This window comes from Mustelus asterias, unplaced genomic scaffold, assembly GCF_964213995.1.
Source record: "Mustelus asterias unplaced genomic scaffold, sMusAst1.hap1.1 HAP1_SCAFFOLD_102, whole genome shotgun sequence".
In the NCBI taxonomy this organism is placed as follows: Eukaryota; Metazoa; Chordata; class Chondrichthyes; order Carcharhiniformes; family Triakidae; genus Mustelus; species Mustelus asterias.
Window position 1 is genome coordinate 187,049 of NW_027590149.1, and position 24,330 is coordinate 211,378.

General features: G+C 44.8%; 1 protein-coding gene across 1 annotated transcript in view; it reads left to right on the forward strand.

Annotated features, from left to right (window-relative positions):
• The window catches only part of LOC144484371 (NACHT, LRR and PYD domains-containing protein 3-like), a 70,652-nt gene that overhangs the window by 38,391 nt on the left and 7,931 nt on the right, over nt 1-24,330 (forward strand). The window contains exons 7-9 of the mRNA XM_078202893.1: nt 5,962-7,699; nt 12,380-12,466; nt 19,639-19,809. Coding sequence (XP_078059019.1) covers nt 5,962-7,699; nt 12,380-12,466; nt 19,639-19,809 — 1,996 coding nt within the window. The remainder of the gene's footprint in view (nt 1-5,961; nt 7,700-12,379; nt 12,467-19,638; nt 19,810-24,330) is intronic.

Genomic DNA, 24,330 nt, shown 5'->3' on the forward strand with positions numbered 1-24,330 from the left:
AGGGGCTGAAGGGTGGATCAGTAAATTTGCTGATGACACCAAGATTGGTGGAGTCGTGGATGAGGTGGAGGGCTGTTGTAGGCTGCAAAGAGACATAGATAGGATGCAAAGCTGGGCTGAAACATGGCAAATGGAGTTCAACCCTGATAAATGTGAGGTGATTCATTTTGGTAGGACAAATTTAAATGTGGATTACAGGGTCAAAGGTAGGGTTCTGAAGACTGTGGAGGAACAGAGAGATCTTGGGGTCCATATCCACAGATCTCTGAAGGTTGCCACTCAAGTGGATAGAGCTGTGAAGAAGGCCTATAGTGTGTTAGCTTTTATTAACAGGGGGTTGGAGTTTAAGAGCCATGGGGTTTTGCTGCAACTGTAGAGGACCTTGGTGAGACCACATTTGGAATATTGTGTGCAGTTCTGGTCACCTCACTATAAGAAGGATGTGGAAGCGCTGGAAAGAGTGCAAAGGAGATTTACCAGGATGCTGCCTGGTCTGGAGGGTAGGTCTCATGAGGAAAGGTTGACAGAGCTCGGGCTGTTCTTTCTGGAGCGGAGGAGGTTGAGGGGAGACTTAATAGAGGTTTATAAAATGATGAAGGGGATAGATAGAGTGAATGTTCAAAGACTATTTCCTCGGGTGGATGGAGCTATTACAAGGGGGCATAACTATAGGGTTCATGGTGGGAGATATAGGAAGGATGTCCGAGGTAGGTTCTTTACGCAGAGAGTGGTTGGGGTGTGGAATGGACTGCCTGCAGTGATAGTGGAGTCAGGCACATTAGGAACATTCAAGCGGTTATTGGATAGGCACATGGAGCACACCAGGATGATAGGGAGTTGGATAGCTTGATCTTGATTTCAGATAAAGCTCGGTACAACATCGTGGGCCGAAGGGCCTGTTCTGTGCTGTACTGTTCTATGTTCTATGTTCTGACTTCACATTTTCTCAAATTATGCACCATTTGCCAACTTTTTGCCCACTTACTTAGCTTACAATAAAATATTTATAGGTTATTTGAATCCATCTTGCAACTTGCCTTTCCACCTATTTTTGTATTGTCTAAATTTGGCTACAAAACATTAATTTCCTTCATCCAAGTCATTATTATACTTTGTAAACATTTGCAGTCCCGCACTGATCCCTGTGTAAACCCACTGTTTATAGGTCACCAACCTGAAAAGGAACCCTTTATGCCACTCGCGGTTTCCGGCCCATTAGCCAGTCCTCGATCCATGCCAATACACTGCCTCAAACATCATGGGCTCATATCTAATATCTTGAACTTTTTTGACTTACCTTGTAAAACGCCTTCTGGAAGTCCTAATACAACACATCTACTGCTTCCCCTCTCTCCACTCTGGTTGAGAGTTCCTCGAAAAAGTCTAATAAATTAGTCAGACATATTTCCCTTTCATGAAGCCATGGTGATGCTGTTTAATTAGATTATAATTTTACAAATCTGCTGCTATTGCTTCCATAATAATTGATTCCAATCTTTTTCCACAATAGATGTTAGGCTATTCGGCCGATAGCTACCTGCTTTTTGCCTCCATCCCTTTTTGAATAGGGGTGGCACATTGGCATGTGGGGACGGAGCAAGCAATTATCTTGTCTCTTTGATAGAATTCTGCTAATGTGGTACCCACCAGCTTTCCCTTCTACTGTCCTTAACTATTTTTCCTTTAGTTCGTGAATAGCGTGATTGGCACAAACTCTGTATTTTATTCTTCTTTTAAGGTTTTGAATTCCATTCCATAACTGCAGACAATTAAATGATGGAAAAATCTCATCATCTGTTGCAACTTCATTGTCATTCCCAATATTTAACTTTATCTTCCTATCTGCAGATCACCTCATTCCTGAACACATAACAGCCCTAAAGTGTTATTGTAAAATTACTTTACAGTCATTAATTTCTAATATATTAGCATTTAATTAAGTATAAATTCAGCAACATATTTTTCATGCCTCTGTATACGTTAGCTGAGTTTACATTAACATTACTCCGCATGCACAACACACAAAACACTTCATATTACCTTTAGAAATTGAGGCCAAGATTCAAATTGACCAGAAGCTGAGAATATGTTTAACTCATCACTTTTCGAACAACTAAAAGGTCTTGAAACTCAAAAGAAAACATATAGACTAAATCATATTACTCTTTGTTCCTTAAAAACAATTTTTAAAAATGCTTATTAGCCTCTTAAACAGTATGTAACTTCTTAAATACGAGTTGCTAATATTCATACAATCAATTTATTTAAACAGTTAAATATCCAGGGATGGCAGTTTTAAGAGAAGGGTTAAATTATCAGATACAGCAGTGCCCGAGTTGAAATGGAAGTTAAGTGAATTTAATCACAAATACTTTAATTCAAAGGGTAACAAATTAGTTTAAATGAGTTCAGCTTTTCTACAAAACGACAAAGCTTTTACATCCCCAATTATCATTATGTTGTGATAAACAATCTTGAAGTCTTGAAGCTGCTCGACTTCCTTCTTGTCTTGTGCTTCATGAGCTATATATTTGAAAAAAACACAAAATATACATTTGGCTTGGAGCCAAGTTAGTTAATTCAGTCCAGATATATCTGTCCATTTGAGAAAAACTGAAAGCTAAAATCTGCTCTCAATAAAAAACCGCAATCCGTATATGAGATGTGCAATAAATTTAAACAGAGAATTGTTAAGTTTTTGCTAGTTGGAAATGAAAAAAGAACAAAAGTTTTCAAAAGTAGTTACATCATCACTGCCCGTTTAAAAAAAATACAAATAAGTTATCAGCAACCGTGCCCAGGATTAAGGAATTTCAAAGTTTTGCCTGGTTATAAATTTCATTTTTCATTCTGCTCATGACCCACATTTGATTATAAACTGTTTATTGAAACTTTTATTACAAAATCGCAATTAAGGTAAACAAAACATTAAAGCTACCAAGACAGCAAAGAAAAATCCATACCAGTGTTTTATTAGACACACAGACTCATCGAGCATGGATGCCTCACATTCACATATCCTCTGCACAGCATTAAACTTTGCTTTCATTCATTGTTAACAATTTATAACTGAAAATAGAATATTAAAATAAAATAAGGGAATAGGTTCAGACAGGAGTCATCATTCTTCTTTCTACAAAAACTGTAATTATCCTCCAAGCTAAAGGTAAATGCTGAAGAAATTATAAACAATGCCTTTCTGGTTTAATAGTCAATCTCTCTAAGCCATAGATAGTCTTTGAAGTTAAACCAAAGTGTAAATAATTATATTTATTGTCCCATCATCACCACTCACCCGCCAAAACAAAGCAGGTGCTTCAAGAACTCCTGTATCATTTTATCACAATTATCTTCTCCTGACTCAACCTATTTCAACATATAACTGCATGCATTTACCAAGAAACTTGAAACCAGCTAATGGAACCAAATCACAGAGGGTTAACCAGCACAATTCAATGCCACAGACAGGAGGCACAGATTCGCTGGCAAGAAAAATCACACGGACCTGTCACACAACACAGAAACTTACTCAAACACAAGTTTCCTTATCAAAGCGTATTGTGTTTTAAATGTGCATTCAGAATGCTGTGATTCAAAGCCTTTTCCCAGATTGTTAGTTAGCTTAGCCATTCAGGCGTGATCTGTTTTATCTATAACCTGAGCCTCCCACCAATTTACACCACAGCAGTGGATCAGTATGAACCTACCCTTGCATTTGCCTCTTGCCAATTTGTTTACAACATTTCCAGGTGCTGTGTGGGGACATCGTTCCTTCCCCTCCCAGTTCTGTAACATCGCGCAATCACTTGCTCACTTATTTGTTTTGGTGCAAATGGCCCCTTGGGTTTCTTTGCGGTCTATGTGAGGGTCGTGATCATGGGTGCAAGTGGACCTGATGGTTTCACCAAATGCACACCATATCTCCGTCCCTGTCGCTGTCTTCATCCAGCTCTATGTTCCCAAATGTGCAAAACAACCCATCATAGGCGATAGCAGGGAATTCAATAATTCAATTTATCACTGATTCCATCCAGCCCATGGTTCTCAAAACTGCACATCACACCATTTGAGCTGAGAATAGAGACGTCAATTTATCACTCTCTATGTCAGCCTCTATCTCCTTCTGACACGTTGTGTTGTTAGACAGTTTTTGATTGTGTTCTCTGTTTCACTTCACAGTTGCCTCGAATTTACTATATTTCTGCACGATCTCCCCAAATTCTTGTTAGCTGCATTCCTCTCTATCACAGCTCTCTATCTCATTATCGTCCTTCTCACAGTGTGTATGAAAGTGACTCACCCGTGACACTTGCATATCATTATATTGTTCAACTTCTAAGGCCACATGTCAGTTTCAAGTTTTGCTTCGCTAACCTTGTTTTAACCTTGCATTTTCCAGCTGCTCCCCCTATGCTGCCTCACAGGCGAGGGACACGGGTTCTTTTCCTGGTTTGGGTTACTGTCTATGTGGAGTATGCACGTTCTCCCTGCGCCTGCATGGTTTTCCTCCGGGTGCTCCGTTTCTCTCCCACAGCCCGAAAGACGTGCTGTTCGGTTCCTTGACTTCAGGAAGGCAGCTCATCGCCACTATCGCAAAGGCAATCGGCGACGGACAATATATGCTCCCCTAGCCAGTGACATCTGGATCCAGTAAATGATTAAAAAAAACCTCTCCAATGGACCCTCTCGCACATACTCTCTTGCACAATTTCTGTCACAATACACTCTCTCTCGCACACATACACGCTGTCCCACATACACAGTTATACACATGTTCTCACATACACATTCTCATACTCACTGTCACTCGCGCACACACTCTCACACTCTATCCCTCACAGAGACTCACACACACGCACTCATACACACATTCTCAGACTCATCGTCACTCAGTCACACACAGATTCTCTGTCACATAATCTCTCGCATGGTCTTCCTCTCACATATTTCTCACATACTCTCACAATCTCTTTCTTATGTACACCCACAACACCCTCATTCTTCCTCTCACACGCACTCTCTTCCATACACGCTGTGTGTTTCTCAAACACACATCGATAACTCTGTTTTGCGCTCACATTTTCTCTCTTTATCTTATATCGACATTCTCACTCTCACCTACTCAGTCTCACAATATTATCCTCTCGCCTTTCCTCACGCACACTATCTCCCTCTTCATCGCTTCCTCTGTCATTCTCCCTAACACAGTCTCACAACCTTTATCCCTCAACCTTTCCTCTGTTATTATCGCATTCTGTTTAACACCCACAGTCTCAGGGAATTTTTCACTCTCATGTTCCCTCCCACACGCTCTCTGTCAGTTGTTCTCATTCTCTGTCACTCTCACATAATCTCACACACTCTCTTGCACACACTCTGCTTCTCTCTTTCTCCATCTCTCTCTCTCTCTCTCTCTGTGCACTCACTCACACATATATTTGCACACAAACACCCCACTCACGTACAATAATTGTTCCTCAGGATTCTCGCCCTTTCTCTGCCCTGACCTGAACTCTGATATTCGCTGTCGTGATACGAGCTCTGTAAGATTCAAATTGAAATAGAAAAGTGGGGTTTTCAACACTTTGCTGCTTGTCCAATCACAGCCTCCTTTCTCCCCATATTTTCTTTATTTGTGGTCTAATTCTGTTGCAGGACAAATGACATAAAAAGAGAAAATTGCGGAAAAACTCTGCAGATCTGCAGAGGCAGAAAGGGAGACCGGTGTTTGGATCAGATTTGACTTCTGCAGAGCTGAGCTGTCCAGCCATATTTATTAGGCTGAATACAAACAGTTCAGTGGCTGAATTTGGCCCATGGGCCATTAGTTGTCAAAGCCAGTTGTACAAAAATCTATGTTGGAACTGAACTAATGCCTGCAATATTTAATGGATTGGTCAATTTTACCGGGATGTTTGTAAAATGCCAATAGAACTAACTTTCTCTCCATTCTTATTGAAGATCTCCAACAGAAACACAAGGAGACACTCCGGGTACAAACTGAAACACTGAGAGTGAACACTATCCTCATAAAGGAGAAGGTTAAGATTTTCCAGCTGGTTGATCGATACGCTGAGCTAACGGTTATTTCTACTGTTCGAGATCGGACACTTGTCGAACATGAACTGCTGGCAAGAGGCCGAGACCATGAAGAGTGGAGAGAGAAACATCTCCGGAAAGAACTGGAAAAAATCCGAACTGATCAATTGTTCCAGAGCAGCTTTTCCCAGAGAAAATTCAAATCTGGGAGTTCAGCAGCAGTGAGCGGAGTGCCGGGAATTGGAAAAACAACAATGGTACAAAAGATTGTTTATGACTGGGCCACTGGGAAAATATACCCACACTTTCAATTTGTTTTCAATTTTAAATTCCGGGATTTGAACACTATTAACAGTAGAATAAATCTAAGGAATCTGATATTGGATCAGTATCCTTACTTTGGGAATATTCTGCGAGAGCTCTGGAAGAACCCAGAGGGATTGCTGTTTATATTCGATGGTTTGGATGAATTCAAGGACAGTATTGATTTTGCCGACAATCGGAGAAATACAGAACCTCAGTACATGTGCACAGATCCCGAATGCTGGTGTGAAGTGTCTGACATTGTGTACAGTTTAATACAGCACAAGCTGCTCCCAGGATGTTCAGTGCTAGTGACCAGCCGCCCCACTGCATTACATTTATTGGAAAAGGCTGACATCAGTGTCTGGGCTGAAATCCTGGGATTTGTTGGTGATGAACGGAAGGGATATTTCAACAAGTTTTTTGAAGATCAGACGGTGGCAGCAGCCGTTTTCAAACACGTGGAGGAGAACGAGATCCTGTACACCATGTGTTACAACCCTTCCTACTGCTGGATCCTCGGTCTGTCACTGGGTCCCTTCTTTACACAAAGAGACAGGAAACAGCAGCAAGTTCCCAAGACCATCACCCAACTATATTCCTACTATATTTACAACATTCTGAAAAACCATGGCCGAGAGATTGAAAACCTCCGTGATGTGTTACTGAGGCTTGGTGAGATGGCCTTCACAGGAATCTCCAAGAAGAAGATTGTGTTTAGAGATGGAGATTTGATTGAGTACAATCTACAACCTTCCCAGTTCCTGTCTGGATTCCTGGTGGAACTTTTGGAGAAAGATGAATCTGCCCAGAGTGTGGTTTACACATTCCCACACCTCACCATCCAAGAGTTTGCAGCTGCACTCTCACAATTCCTGACTCCAGATCCCGGGGAGATCGGGAAACTCCTCAGTGAAGCCCACAGCAAGGAAGATGGGCGATTTGAGATATTTCTCCGTTTTGTTGCTGGTCTGTCCTCCCCACAGTCAGCTCGACCCCTGGTGGAGTTTCTGGGTCCATTTCTTCATCAAACAACCTGCCGAGTGATTGACTGGGTGAAGGAGAAGGTTGAAGGGCAGATTGGAGACACACAGACTGAAACTGGGAAGAGGAAGCTCCTGAACACATTCCACTACCTGTTTGAGTCTCGGAATAAAGCACTGGCTCGGAACACAGTGGGATCTGCTGAAACACTTTCATTTAGGGAACTGCGACTGACCCCGATTGACTGTGCGGTCCTGTCTCATGTCATTGGACTCTGTGATACAATAAAACACCTCGATCTAGAGGAATGCTTCATTCAGTGTGAAGGGCTCCAGCGGCTGGGACCCGTTCTGCACAAGTGTCAGGAGTTGAGGTAACTGTTTGGTCTCATAGCGGATATTTTCATTGTTGAGAAGCCATTTCCCTTGTTCGAATAAAACAGAGGCATGTTCATTCGAGGACGTCAAGAGAGAAACAATGTCCAATGGTCACAAAGTGTGGGAGAATGGCACAAAGTAATAATGCTCATTTGAGAGCAGATGCAGATATGATGGGCCGATTGGCCTCCTTCTGAACCTGTAATAAATCCAGATTCTCTGATAAAACTACATCGTTTCAAGAAGGCAGATTCTCGTGGAATAGGCGTGGATAATAAATGTTGGCATAACCAGCGATGCCCACGTTCCTTGAATGAATAAAAACATTATTGGGATGAATTTTAAATGATTAGAGCTGTAAAGGCCTCCCTCCAAAATTTGAAAAAGGATCATTCCCTCTCCCAACAGAAACCATCTGATTCTGTACGATGCGATACAGAAATTAGTTTCTCTTGTTCGGTGCAGCTTACAGTTTGTGTTTAATTATGATCAGGATTATTTTCCTGCGCTCTCCCTGTGTTATGTATTACAGTCGGTGTGTGTTATATTGGGACAATGTCCCTTTATAAGTCACGTGATCACTGGTGACATCATCAGTTCGGGTTGCTTTCTGAATGCCTGCGTTGCGCTGCCTCTACTGGCAGCCTCTGTGAACTCCGTCTTGCTTCTTGGATTAACTGGTTGTAACTGAAACTCAGAGCTTCTATCATTCATTGTGGGCCTCTGAATAGAAGCAACCATTTCTTTAAACCTCTATAAACTCTTACAACGTCGTAAACCTTAAATTAAAATGTAGGGACAGTTTAAATTGAAACCAAAAACCCGCAAGCGGGCAGCTTTGTTTAACATGAAGTGAAATTAAAGTTTTGGCCCTTTCTGAGCTCACAAGCACAGAAACACAAATTAAACTTAAACTCATGAATTACTGTGTAATGCCCACAAACACAAACTATTATATAACAGTGAAGCCCAAGATGCTGTTTTCTTTATTAATTGCTACCTACACTTGTCCTGCCAACGACAATGATCGATGCACATATGTGTTCAGTCCCTCTGATCCTGCAATCCGTTAACCATTCTACCGATTATTTTATATTGCTTCCTCATGTGCATGTTTCCTGAAAGTATCACCTCACCCGTCTCTGCATTGAACTTAATCTGCCACCTATCTGTACACTCCACCATAGTCTGTTTTTCAGTCCCAAGCTCTTCTCACAGTTTACAATGCCTCAAACTGTTCTGTGATCAACAAACTTTGAAATTTTCCTCGAGACTGCAAACCATAGAAACCCTACAGTGCAGGAAGAGGCCATTCGGCCCATCGAGTCTGCACCGACCACAATCCCACCCAGGCCCTACCCCCATATCCCTACATGTTTTACCCTCTAATCCCTGTAACCTACACATCTCAGGACACTAAGGAGCAATTTTAGCATGGCCAATCAACCTAACCCACACATCTTTAGACTGGGAGGAAACCAGAGCACCCGGAGGAAACCCAAGCAGACACGAGGAGAATGTGCAAACTCCACACAGACAGTGACCCAAGCCGGGAATCGAACCCAGGTCCCTGGAGCTGTGAAGCAGCAGTGCCAACCACTGTGCTACCGTGCCGCCCAAACACCCAGATCATTCACATATATCAGGGAAAAGCAAGGATCCCAATACCAACTGTGAGGGTTCTCCATTACCGACATCCTCCAGCCTTAAAAATATCCATTACTCTTTGTTCATCCAATTTTGTATCCATGTTGCTACTTTCCCATTTATTTTATGAGCTTATGCCACAAGTCTGTTGTGTCACTGCATCAGATGATTTTTGAATATCCATGTACACCACATCAACAGCAGAACCATCACTGACCCTTTCTGTTGCTTCCTCCAGTTCACAGCAATATAAAGCCAGTCGAAAACGGCATTTTTTTTACCAACCAATGAATTTAGTTTCCTCTGTGTCGCTATTAGATTCACCATTTCCCTTTTGAACTCAGCGTGGGCCGGCTCAGAGTAGCTGAATGATCAACTGACCCTCGGACCCTCAGCTAAGTTTAACACTACTGCTCCAGGCTGGAGCCGCAGACTTGACTAAATTGGATTGACCCAGTCTTTTCGGTTGTGGTTACTGCCTCCTGGCCCTCTCTTCATCCACTCCAACAAACTGAGATAGCTGGGAATTAAACCCGTATCAACTGCTTGGAAAGCAACTATGCTCGCTATTATATCACCATCATTGCATTTAGGGACTCCTGTGGTGCAGGTGCACCCACAGAGCTGTGAGAAAGAGAGTTCCAGGAGTTTGACCCAGGAACAGCGATATCTTTCCAAGTCAGGATGGTGTGTATCTTGGAAGGGAACTTCCAGGTGGTGATGTTTCCATTCATCTGCTGCCCTTGTCCTTCCAGGGATAGAAATCACAGACTGGACAGTGCTGTGTAACGAGCCATGGTGAGTTGTTGCACTGCATCATGCAGATGGTCCAACAACCATAACTAACTTCCTTTGTGCTGGTGTTGCTCCAACCGGCAGATAGTTTTCATAGAAAGAAATCATAGAAACCCTACAGTGCAGAAAGAGGCCACTCGGCCCATCGAGTCTGCACTGACCACAATCCCACCCAGGCCCTACCTCCATATCCCGACATATTTTACCCACTAATCCCTCTAATCTACGCATCTCGGGACACTAAGGGGCAATTTTTTTTAGCATAGCCAATCAAACTAACCCGCACATCTTCGGACTGTGGGAAGAAACCGGAGCACCCGGAGGAAACCCACGCAGACACAAGGAGAATGTGCAAACTCCACACAGACAGTGACCCGAGCCGGGAATCGAACCCAGGTCCCTGGAGCTGTGAAGCAGCAGTGCTAACCACTGTGCTACCGTGCTGCCCATTTCTCATTTCCATTGACTTCAGTTTTTCTCTGGCTCCTTTTTGCTACATGTGGTCAGATTCTGCCTTGATGTCAAGGGCAGACACTCTCCCCTCACATCCTGAGTTCAGCTCTGCTGTCCGTGTTTGCCTCAAGGCTGTAATGAGGTCGGGGACTGAGTGACCCTGAGTAAGCACAAGCTTCAAGTCAGATAGCAGGTCATTGCTAATTAAGTGTCACTTGTTAGTCTCGTTAGCCTTCCATTACTCTGCTGATGATCGAGAGTAGACTGATGGGGTGGGAAATGGACAGATTGGATTTGTTCTTTCCTTTTTGTTTACGGTCATATCTGGACAATTTCCCACTATTTTAGGTAAACATCAGTGTTGTAGCTCAACTGGAACAGCTTGGCGAGGAACAGAGCAACTTCTGGAGCAGTAATCTTCAGTACAGTTACTGGAATATTGTCAAGATCTGTGGTCTTTGCCGTATCCATTATCTTTAACTATTTCTTGACATCATGTGGAGTGAATGGAATGAGCTGATATCTGTGATGCTGGGGCCCTCTGGACGTTTAGCCACTGAAGTTGGTTACTAATAATTGAGCCATATCTTTTGCACTGATGTGCGAGTCTCTTCCGTCATGAGGATGGGATATTTGTGGAGCCTCCTCCTTCTGTTGTTTCATCATCCACTATCATTCACAACTAAATGTGGCAGGACTGCAGAGCTTACATCTGAGCCGAGGAAACCAGAATTTCCTGAATGAGGAAACCTGCTGCTGGAAAATCTTAGTCAAGCTGTCTGTGATATGAAACAGGATTTTCGGATAATCCTTTTCCTATGTGAGGATCTACCGGGAAGAGGGAACTCCCGGTAATTCCCGGAGATAGAACACGAGCCAGACCTGCAGAAAATGCAGAGCCTGTTTACTGTGGAATGTAGCGGGAGACACCCCTCCCCTATAAACTAATCAAACAGAAACATTTCAGCTTTCTAATGGGAGAATAATCATTCCTTGTATCAAATCGAGGGGATGGATCTTAAAGCAACAGTAAGCACAGTTTCACACTTTAACTCACCCTGAGATATTATACAGATGTTATAATGTCAGTAGTCAAGAAGCACAGGGAATCCCGAGCGATCCACTCTCACAGCTTTATCATTTAACCCTCTGTGAAATGTACAATTCTCAGAAAATCCTGGATTTATGTAACAGCAGAAATGATTTGAATTTCCGGAAACTTAGCAGGGTCAGTGAGATTCAGGAGGGTAATTCTGATGATCAGGAAATGAGACCAGAATGTGGGACATGTTTAAACGTTACTTGCTTGTTCACAGGATGTGGGCATCACCTCCTCTAGGGGCCATTAGCAGTGGGAAATAAATGCTGGTCTAGCCAGCGACACCCATATCCCATGGACAATTAAACAAAATATACATTTTGAGAGGTGTAAAAGTGGTTTCCCCCAGTAGGCAAACCAGTGGGAGTTAATTGTTCAATTGTTTCAATGCTGACTATTGCCTTTTCCATTCAACAGAAAGGGTTTCATATTATCTGATTTAATATTGTCACATTTATTAGTGCCAAAGCATACCGTACATAGGGAAGGCAAGGAAAGAGTCCAGAATGCAGTGTCACAGTCACAGCTGGGGTGTAGAGAAAGATCAACTTGGATGAGATATAATATCGTAACTTGAATCAGGTCACCACTCGTGCTAAGTTTCTGACACAAAAATAGATCCAGCTATTTTTCTGCTGAACATTAATCTGAATTTAATGTGTTTCTCACTTCCTCCATTTAGTCTGTATCGCAATGAAGTGGGAGATTCAGGAGTGAAACTAGTGTCTGCGGCTCTGAGGAATCCAGAATGTAAAATACAGAAACTGCAGTAAGTATCAGACTGTGTGAGATTGTGTTAATAATCAGTGGATGGTCTGACACTGTAAATTATTATCAGTGTCAGTAATCGTGTCATTAATAACCATTCCACATCATTCCTGTCAGTATTCGTGTTAAACACCACGGATTCGCTCTGATTCCTGAAATCTTTCTCTCTCTGATCTCCAGTTTGGAGAGTAACAGCCTCAGATATTCTCACCTCTGCTCTCAGTACAAACCAGTCAGTGATGTGTCTGAACCTGAGTTACAATAAACTGCGAGATTCAGGAGTGAAAGAATTAACTAATCATTTATAATTATTCTCAAATCCATTCATGAGAATAAAAAAGATGGACAAAACAATTAAATGTTTATAGAATTCCCAGATATGGCTGGTCGCATGTTCAATTTAGTTTAATTTGTCATTCAGATTATAGATGTTTATGTCTGTCGGCTTCTCAGTTTGATTAAATGTAGAAAACTGCTGTATATCGGTGAGGCAGATTACAAACTACATTGAATTCTGATGAGTTTTATCCCGAGGGATCCACTCTCAAATTTACGTTAAACGGAGCTTAAGGAGCATCTGAAAAGAGAATGCAGAGATGGAGGTGGGGAGGGTTATGAAGAGAATTCCAGAGCTTACAGCCCAGCAGTTCAAGGCCCAGCTCAGCTGGCAATGGCAATAATCACAGTGCAGAATAGTCTGAATGATGTCCCTATCAATAATGGACATTGTTTTTAAGAACACAAATAATGATACTAAATATACCATTGCTATCAGTATTCGTGTTATTAAAAACACTACCTGCTATTAGTAGACACAAAATAAGCTTGGGAGCAAAGTTGGAGACCATGAAATAAAAGAGGCAAAGGCAGCCTGGATATGAAGTTATCTGAGTGACAGGAAACAGGCAGGAGAGGTGAACTGTACCTTTTCATTTATAGGAAGCTGACAGTGGCTTTCCCCAGCAACCAGTACTGTGTTACTACGACTAATTTTCTTTACATGTACTACCAAATGAGACTTGGGTTTATCTAAAGATGAGATGTGAAGCTCCAGCACACGGCCACCAGACCACAGAGCGGACGCAGCATATGATAGACCGAGCTCAATCACACCAAAACCAATGGATCAGATCAGAGATCTGCTGTCTTGCCATATCCAGTCATAAAGACATGCCACAAAATGTTGGACATGCCGGTTACATTAGGTGACACGGTGGCACAGTGGTTAGCACTGCTGCCTCACAGCGCCAGGGACCAGGGTTCAATTCCGGCCTTGGGTGACTTTATGTGTAGAGTTTGCACGTTCTCCCAGTGTCTGTGTGGGTTTCCTCTGGGTGCTCCAATTTTCTCCCACAGTCCAAAGATGTGCAGGTTCGGTTGATTGGCGACACTAAGTTGTCCCTTGGTGTCTCAGGGTGCGTAGGTTACAGGGATTAGTGGGCCATATATGTGGAGTTACAGAGATAGGGCCTGGGTATGATATTCTTTCAAAGAATTGGTGAGGACTCAATGGGCCAAAGGGCCTCCTTCTACACTGTGGGAATTCTATGATTCTATAAACATGCTACAAGAATTCCATCATTACTGATGAGGGAACCCAGAGCATCAGTGCCATCTTCAGCCAGAAGTGCTGAGTAGAATGATTAATCTCGGCCTCCTCCTGAGGTCCCCAACATGACAGATGACAATTTGATTCACTGCATGTGAGGTAAAGAAATGACTGAAGGCACTGCATACTGCAAACTCTGTCAGCCTGGCTGTACCCCAGCAATGGTACTGAAGAATTGTGCTCCATAACTAGCCATTCCCCGAGCCAAGCTGTTCCAGTACAGCTACAGCACTGGATCTACCGGACAACGTGGGAAAAAACAGGGCAAATCCAATCTGATGAATTGCTGCTCCATCAGTCTGCTCTTGAGCGTCAGAAAAGTGTCATCCTTCCAGTGCCTCATGAACATCACTGCAGGAGTTCCTGAGGGTGATGTCCAAATCCCAACCACCTTCAATTGCTTTATCAATGTCCTGCCTTCCATTATAATGTCAGTAGTGAGGATGCTCACTAATGATTGCACAATGCTCAGTACTGTTCACAATTCCTCAGAGACTGAAGCAGTCCATGCCCATAAACAGCAAGACCTGAACAAAACAGAAAATGCTGGAAAGGCTCAGCATGTCTGACAGCTTCTGTGGAGAGAGAACAGCTAACCCTTCGAATCTGGATGACTCTTCGACAGAGCTAGCGTCTTAAGCTCTGAAGAACTTTCAGGCTTAACCTGATAAATGGCAAGTAATGTTTCACTGCACAAATGCCAGGCAAGGACCATCTCCAACAGACGGGAATCTAACCATAATTCCCTTTACATTGAATGGCAACACCATCGCTGAATCCTCGACCATCAACATCCTGAGTGGTGGGGGCGCACTGGGACCATTGAACAGACACTGAACTGTAAACACTATGGCTCCAAGGGTAGATCACAGTCTGGGAATTCGGAGATGAGGAACTCGCCTCCTGTCTCCCAGATTTTTCCCACCATCTCCAAGGCACAAGTCAGCAGTGTGATGGAATCCGCTCATCTTGCTGGATTGACTGCAGCTTCAAAAACACTGAAGAAGCTCATCCATGGAAAAGGAGCCCACTGGATCAGCTGGCCATTCACCAAACTAAACATTGACTGTCTCTACCACTGACGCACAGTGGCAGTATTTTACCACATACAAGGTGGAATGTAGCAGCTCACCAAGGTTCCTGAGCCAGCATCATCCAAACAGGCACTATCCATCACCGAGATGGCCAAGGATATCAGAAGGATGGGACACCAACCAGCTTCAGATTTCTTTCCAAACCACACACCATTCTGACTTGGAATATATTGCTTTTCCATCACTGATGCGGGATCATAACCCCGGATGCCCTTCCTCGCGGTTTTGTACCAGATGGTCTGCAGAATTTAAGAAGATGGCTCACCACCTCCTTCTCAAAAGCAATTGGGGATGGGCTGCAAGTGTTGGCATTGCCAGTGATACCATCATCCCTTGAAAGAATTAATAAAGACAAGCGCTACCCACTGTAGAGGTGGGTAATTGTGCCTGTGTGTAACCCAAACTCGGTCACGGAAGAGAGAAAAAACAGCTGCGACAGGACAAATAGTGTGACCATTGCACAGGCCAGTGGAATTCTAAAGATAGATCTGGTGGAACTATTTAATATACTCAGCGAGGGTCTCAAATGTCCTGGTGTTGTGCTGTGTTCCATACAACCTGGATCTAGAGTGGAGAAGCTTTGAACAAAGTGTGATGCAATACAATGTTGACCAGATGCTTCATGATGAGGAACCCCATGGACCACAGGCCAGGGACATGGGATATGTGTCAGGGAGGATGGAGATTCAGTAATGCAGACATGTTTTCCAAGAACCTTAACTCTCACAGCCATTCAGTGTAATAAATCTTCACCATCTCCAGCACTGTTGCTGTTTCTGTGAATGTTTTATAATTTCCCTGGAGCCGTCACGACATGAAACAAAGGTATTGGAATTGTATTGACCTGATTCAGTGCTGTATTTCCCATCTCCCATTCCCAGTGAACTGTTAAAGACCCAGTAATATGGTGAAGGAGTTTTTTAGTGGTGCTCCATCTCTGAATTTACTGAAAATACAGACATAACAAAGTGACCAGTAATAACAAAGTATAATCCTGTGAAACCCAAGGAAGCAACCCCACCATGACAACCACCGCCATCCCCGCACTTTCCGCTCAGTTGCAGGCAGCATCTTACCTCTCTCCTCTCCTCTGGGAATTTCGATGACCGTGGCCTTTGTCCTCGGATTTCCTGAGTCCTGGAAGGATCCGGCCAACTGCGGGTCCTCTGCACAGATGCTGGAGTTGTCTCTGTCATCATAGCTTCGTGAGGTGCTTGTGTCACAGTCGGGGCAGAAGAGGACCCACTGCCCACACCAGAGGCATCCTGAGAGGAGCTCCCAAATGCTGCAGGCAGCCGCTCCTCTATCCATTCAGGGCAAACTGGACCCTCCCTGCTCAGCTGGGGAGGGCCTGACAGTTACTCCAGGCACATTTTCCCACCCCTCCCACAGCCCGTGTTCCACAGAGCTCATGGAGGTGGTGAGAACATGCAGGTTCATGTGTATTTCCTGTGGGTGATAGGCTGGATGTGACTCTCCATGAAGGTCACCAATCTCTCTGTGGAGGATGCTATTTGTGCTCAGACCTGAGACATGGTAACACTGCTGGCCTGGATTGACTCCTCCATCCTTTGTGTATGGATACACACAGCCTTTGGAAACTCCACCAAATGTTAAAGTATCCTACGCTGCAGCTCCAGTATCTGCTGCATTGTTAAAGACTCCAGTCACATTTCATCTTCCTGAAGCTGACAATGACCTGTCCTCTCGAGAGTGTGAGTGAACTCAGCTATTGCTGCCTCCATCAGCTGCTCGGGTTTGTGTGTGCTCTCCTGTGCTGCCAGATTGTAACCCCTTTGCTAATCGTGAGAGACATTATCTGCTCTGGCGGACGTTATAGAGTATAATGTGACAATCCATCCTCTGACCCCCTCCCCATCTTCAGAGCTACACGCCTGTCTCCCGCTCACCGCAGCTGTTGATTTGTGAGAGAGTGAAGAATGTTAGAGGGTAATGCACATTCCAACATGTCCTGCAGACTGTTCCTAACCCAGAGCTCCATGTGACCAATGGAAGACACACAAGCACCAGGTTTTGGACTCAGCAGCAGAGCCTCTCCTGTGCCCATCCATTCACTAACTCACTCCCTCTGGATCCACAACCCATCTCACCATCAGCGATTGCCCACCCAGCCTCCAGGTCTCCCAGCTCCAGCACTGCATCTTCCATTGGCACAAGGATGGCACAATCCAGACACTGTCACTCTTGGCTCCTTCTCTGACGCTGAGTGCCCTCTTCTACAAGAACATAAATTTCCCTTGTTACTCACCCATCAAACACACATACAAACCTGACGCTAATTTAGACTGCCCATCATGGGACCACCAGGATGGTCACTCAGTGTCGGCAGTGCAGCAGCCATCTCTGACTGACTCTTTACTCAGAGAGCGGTTGGGGTGTGGAATGGACTGCCTGCTGTCATAGTGAAGTCGGACACTTTAGGAACTTTCAAGCGGTTATTGGATAGGCAGATGGAGCACACTAGAATGATAGGGAGTGGGACAGCTTGATCTTGGTTTTGGACAAAGCTCGGCACAACATCGTGGGCCGAAGGGTCTGTACTGTGCTGTACTGTTCTATGTCCTATGTTCCATGTAACCCTTCACAGAGAGGCTGACATGTTCCTGAAGATTGATGCTGCTGTCTGGACATTGCCAGTGTCTGGGTGGAGATGTTCTTTCCACAATTTCTCTTTCATCCTTATTCACATATCAGCCTGTAGGCTTAACGCTCACCTTGTCAGAACATATCAGATTATTCATCTTTTGCCTCATTGCAGCCACTGCTCAGACCCTTGGCAGTGTCTATCCAGACTTGCTTGGGTTGATGTGACAGGTATCCTTCTCCAGTCCTGAGGGAACAGAACCTCCCTCCAAACCGAAATAGCCTTGAGAATTTCCAGGGAAGTGTCAGCGAATTGGGTTTAATCTGCCTTCTGCCATTTCAGCCCTTTGTTCATTAACCAGGGCTCCCTCACTGCTCCCTTCAGAGCCTTTAAAAGTGCTGCTGGCTGCCTTTAAATCTGGTGCCAGCATTGCCAGAATTGTGCTGTCCCCTGCAGCCAGTGGTTAAGCTCTGGAATACACAGGGATTTGGGGGAAGGTGGGGGGATGCCACTTAGTGAATTGCTCATTCGGAGAGTCAGTGCAGACACGATGGGCCGAGTGGCCTCCTTCTGCTCTCTAACAATACTATGATTCTGCCTGTGCTGCCTGAGTGGACGGATTTCCCGAACCTGTCAGACATTTACTGTGCCCGTTCTGGCTCTGTGTGGAGTTGGTTAGTTCAGTTGGTTCGGTGTCTCCAGCGTGATGTAGAATGACGCTGTTGTTGAGGGTTTGGTCCTCGTACTGGCTGTGGGGTTAATGGAGTCCCAACTCTTCCCATATCCCCACGTTTACTAAGTTGTATCCCTGAAGTGACATGTACCAAATTGTGTCTCTTTCTATTGGAGAGATTTCATTGAGGACTGTGGCTACTAACACTGTCCACACGGCAACATCACCAACTTCCAGTTGAAATATCGATAACATTTTCAACCACTGTCTCCACAGAATTCTTACGGAGCACAATGAGGCCATTTGGCCCATCGTGTCTGCACTAGCTCACCAAATTGACATTCGAAATTCGTGTCATTCTCCAGACTTTTTGTCGTATCCATTTTCGTAGCTCATTGCCTATCTTCAAAAAATCATCTAATTCCTTTTTGACTGCTTCGATGCAGCCGACCTCCACCACACTTCCCGGCTGTGAATTCCAGACCCGAACCACTGGCAGTGTGAGAAAGGTTTCTGTCGCATCATCTTCAACCCCACCACACACTCCATTCCTGAGCCCCAGTTAGAATACTCACTGTCTCCATCTCCTGGTGTCCCTGTCTAACTGCACTCTGTTACCCCCCTCACTGTCTCCATCTCCTGGTGTACCTGTCTAACTGCACTCAGTTAGAATACTCACTGTCTCCATCTCCTGGTGTCTCTGTCTAACTGCACTCAGTTAGAATACTCACTGTCTCCATCTCCTGGTGTCTCTATCTAACTGCAGTCAGTTAGAATACTCACTGTCTCCATCTCCTGGTGTCCCTGTCTAACTGCACTCAGTTACCCCCCTCACTGTCTCCATCTCCTGGTGTCCCTGTCTAACTGCACTCAGTTACCCCCCTCACTGTCTCCATCTCCTGGTGTACCTGTCTAACTGCACTCTGTTACCCCCCTCACTGTCTCCATCTCCTGGTGTCTCTGTCTAACTGCACTCAGTTAGAATACTTACTGTCTCCATCTCCTGGTGTCTCTGTCTAACTGCACTCAGTTAGAATACTCACTGTCTCCATCTCCTGGTGTCTCTGTCTAACTGCACTCAGAATACTCATTGAATGTCCCGCGCTGTACATTATTATTGTGAATGATCTTATTCTTAAAAACACTGTGGATTTACCCTGATTCCTGTTATTTTTCTCTCTCTGATCTCCAGTCTGTCTGGTAACGCTCTCACAGATTCTTGTGCCGAGGACCTGGCCTCTGCTCTCAGGACAAACCGCTCACTGATAGATCTGTATCTGGGTCACAATAAACTGGGAGATTCAGGAGTGAAACTGCTGTCTGTGGCTCTGAGGAATCCAGACTGTAAAATACAGAAACTGTAGTAAGTAGCAGACTGTGTGAGATTGTGTTTATAATAACTGAATATTCAACAATATAATTTCACCACTGGTATTTGTATAAAAAACACTGCCCATTACTATTGGCGTCAGTTATGAATAAGGAAAACTGCTTTTCCTCTGACTCCTGTTGCTTCTCTCTCTGATCTCTGAGCAATGGGATGTCAGTCCCACAAATCCTTCTGTTGAGGGAGTGGGGGAATAATGTTATGGTTCACCCTCTGAGGTTCTCTCCTCCTCCTCAGATGCGCACAGCTCTCCCCGGACACAGCATCCATTGATTAGTGAAAGGGGGGAGAGTGAGTGGATGACAGTAAATGGAGGACAGGACATGGTGGTGGAGTCTCGCTGTTAGTAACAGATGTCAGTACAGCAGCGAGAGGTGAACTTAGTTCCAATGATCAAGATGCAGAATCAGTTTGGGGAGAGATAAGAATTAACAAAGTTAAAAGATCACCTGTGGGAATCTTTTATAGGCCCCGAACAATATTCAGAATCTCCGACACAGGACACAGGAATATTAATGAGGTCTTGTAAAAACATTCTGCAATAATCACGGGTGATTTTAACATTCATGTACAAAGAAGAACAAAGAGCCATGCAGAAAGGATGTTTCCCCTTGCTGGAGGGTCTGAAACCTGGGACACAGTCTGAGAATAAGGGGCAGTTATTTAGGCTGAGATGAGGGGTATTTGTTTTCCATTAGAATGCTGGTGAATCAAGGAATGCAGGGATAATGCTGGAAATGGTGTTGAAGCCGAGGATCAGCCATGGTCACATTGAATGATGGAGTGGATTTGAAGGACAGAATGGATGACTCCTGCTCCTGTTTCTTAACATTCTTACTGCAATAGGAATGGAAGGTAAGAGTAAGAAGGTTTTGCTGCAGTTTTACACGACCTTCATTAGATCACAACTGGAGAAATGTGTATAATGTTGAGCTCTTTACTTAAAAAAGGATAGAATTGTATTAGAACCAGTTCAGAGAAAGTTCACTCGGCTGATTCCTGGGATGGAGAGGTTGATCAGTAAGTTTGCGGACGACACGAAAATGGCTGGACTTGCAGATAGTGAGGAACATTGTCAGAGGCTACAGAAGGATATAGATAGGCTGGAAATTTGGGCAAAGAAATGGCAGATGGAGTTCAATCCTGATGAATGCGAAGTGATGCATTTTGGTAGAACTAACGTAGGAGGGAGCTATACAATAAATGGCAGAACCATAAAGGGTGTAGATACGCAGAGGGACCTGGGTGCTGAAGTCCACAGCTCCTTGAAGGTAACGTCTCAGGTGGAGAAGGTAGTGAAGAAGGCATATGGCATGCTTGCCTTTATAGGACGGGGCATAGAGTATAAAAGTTGGGTCTGATGTTGCAGTTGTATAGAACGTTGGTTCGGCCGCATTTGGAATACTGCGCCCAGTTCTGGTCGCCACACTACCAGAAGGACGTGGAGGCTTTAGAGAGAGTGCAGAGGAGGTTTACCAGGATGCTGCCTGGTATGGAAGGGCTTAGTTATGAGGAGAGATTGGGTAAACTGGGGTTGTTCTCACTGGAAAGATGGAGGATGAGGGATGACCCAATAGAGGTGTATAAAATTATGAAATGCATAGATAGGGTGAACGGTGGGAAGCTTTTTCCCAGGTCGGTGGTGACGTTCACGAGGGGTCATAGGTTCAAGGTGAAGGGGGGGAGGTTTAACACAGATATCAGAAGGACATATTTTACACAGAGGGTGGTGGGGGCCTGGAATGTGCTGCCAGGCAAGGTGGTGGAGGCGGACACACTGGGAACGTTTAAGACTTATCTAGATAGCCATATGAACGGAGTGGGAATGGAGGGATACAAAAGAATGGTCTAGTTTGGACCAGGGAGCGGCACGGGCTTGGAGGGCCGAAGGGCCTGTTCCTGTGCTGTTTTGTTCTTTGTAACTTTTATACTCGATGCTGCGGTCGATGAAGACGAGCGTGCTGTCTGCCTTCTTGACCACCTCATCCACCCGTGTTGTCACTTTCAGGGATCTGTGCACTTGTACACACAGATCCCTCTGTAGGTCAATGTTCTGATGGGTTCTTCCATTTACTGTATAAATCACTTCTGAATTAGGTCTTTTGCAAGAATCAAATTGTCAAAAGTTGAATAGAAGATTAGTTCACAGAATGTATTGAAGCAATTTCCTGGAGAAGCACGTTCCAGTGACAAACACAAAACAAGCTTGGATTGGAGGATTGCAGATGTGGTCCCTATATTCAAGAAAGGGAACAGGGACAGCCCGGGAAATTACCGACCGGTGAGTCTAACCTCAGTGGTTGGTAAGTTGATGGAGAGGATCCTGAGAGACAGGATTTATGATCATCTCGAGAAGTTTAGTATGATCAAAAGTAGTCAGCACGGCTTTGTCAAGGGCAGGTCGTGCCTTACGAGCCTGGTTGAGTTCTTTGAAAATGTGACCAAACACATTGACGAAGGAAGAGCGGTGGATGTGGTCTATATGGACTTCAGCAAGGCGTTCGATAAGGTCCCCCATGCAAGACTTCTTGAGAAAGTGAGAGGGCATGGGATCCAAGGGGCTGTTGCCTTGTGGATCCAGAACTGGCTTGCCTGCAGAAGGCAGAGAGTGGCTGTGGAGGGGTCTTTCTCTGCATGGAGGTCAGTGACCAGTGGAGTGCCCCAGGGATCTGTTCTGGGACCCTTGCTGTTTGTCATTTTCATAAATGACCTGGATGAGGAAGTGGAGGGATGGGTTGGTAAGTTTGCTGACGACACCAAGGTAGGTGGTGTTGTGGATAGTTTGGAGGGATGTCAGAAGTTGCAGCGAGACATAGATAGAATGCAAGACTGGGCGGAGAAGTGGCAGATGGACTTCAACCCGGATAAGTGTGTGGTGATCCATTTTGGCAGATCCAATGGGATGAAGCAGCAGTATAATATGAAGGGTACCATTCTTAGCAGTGTAGAGGATCAGAAGGACCTTGGGGTCCGGGTCCATAGGACTCTTAAATCGGCCTCGCAGGTGGAGGATGCGGTCAAGAAGGCGTACGGCGCACTGGCCTTCATTAATCGAGGGATTGAGTTTAGGAGTCGGGAGATAATGCTGCAGCTTTATAGGACCCTGGTTAGACCCCACTTGGAGTACTGCGCGCAGTTCTGGTCACCTCATTACAGGAAAGATGTTGAAGCCATTGAAAGGGTGCAGAGGAGATTTACAAGGATGTTGCCTGGATTGGGGGGCATGCCTTATGAGGATAGGTTGAGGGAGCTTGGTCTCTTCTCCCTGGAGAGACGAAGGATGAGAGGTGACCTGATAGAGGTTTACAAGATGTTGAGAGGTCTGGATAGGGTAGACTCTCAGAGGCTATTTCCAAGGGCTGAAATGGTTGCTACGAGAGGACACAGGTTTAAGGTGCTGGGGGGTAGGTACAGAGGAGATGTCAGGGGTAAGTTTTTCACTCAGAGGGTGGTGGGTGAGTGGAATCGGCTGACGTCGGTGGTGGTGGAGGCAAACTCGTTAGGGTCTTTTAAGAGACTTCTGGATGAGTACATGGGATTTAATGGGATTGAGGGCTATAGATAGGCCTAGAGGTGGGGATGTGATCGGCGCAACTTGTGGGCCGAAGGGCCTGTTTGTGCTGTGGCTTTCTATGTTCTATAAGCTGTTTTGAGACATGGTGATGTGCAAATGTGTGGCATTTCCAACAAAAATAGATTCCTTTCATTTGAAAAACAGCAGCAGAAGTGTTCCAGCCGTTGCTAATTCAAGGAGTGTATTAGATTAAGTGAAGATGTGGCACCGGGGTTGGCACTGCTGCCTCACAGCGTCAGGGAACCGGATTCATTCCAGCCTTGGACGACTGTCTGTGGAGTTTTCACGTTCTCCCCGTGTCTGTGTGGGTTTCCTTCGGCTGCTCCTGTTTCCTCCCATAGTCCAAAAAAACTGTGTAGGTTGGGTGGATTGGCCGTGCTAAATTGCCCGTTAGTGTCCAAGATGTGTAGGTTAGGGGGATTAGCGGCGTAAATATGGGGGGTTACGGGAAACCGGGCAACTGCAGATCTATTAGTCTGACATTGATGGTATGGAAAATCCTATAATAATCTATAATAAAGGAAGTGATAACAGAACACTTCAAAATTAATGGCAGGATTAGACAGGGCCAACATGGATTTATGAAAGGCTGGCACGGTGACACAGTGGTTAACCTTGTTGCGTCACAGCCAGGGGCCCGGGTTCAATTCCAGCCTTGGGTGACTGTGTGGAGTTTCCACATTCTCCCCGTGTCTGCCTGTGTTTCCTCTGGGTGCTCCGGTTTCCTCCCACACTCCAAAGATATGGATGGTAGATGGATTGGCCATGGTAAAATTGCCCTTCGTGTCCCAAGATATGTAGGTTAGGTGGATTAGCCCGAGTAAATTTGTGAGTTTATGGGGAGCGGACCTTGGTAAGTTACTCTGTCAGTGTGTCTCGATGGGCCGAATGACGATTCCTACACGAGGGATTCTATAGTTGCA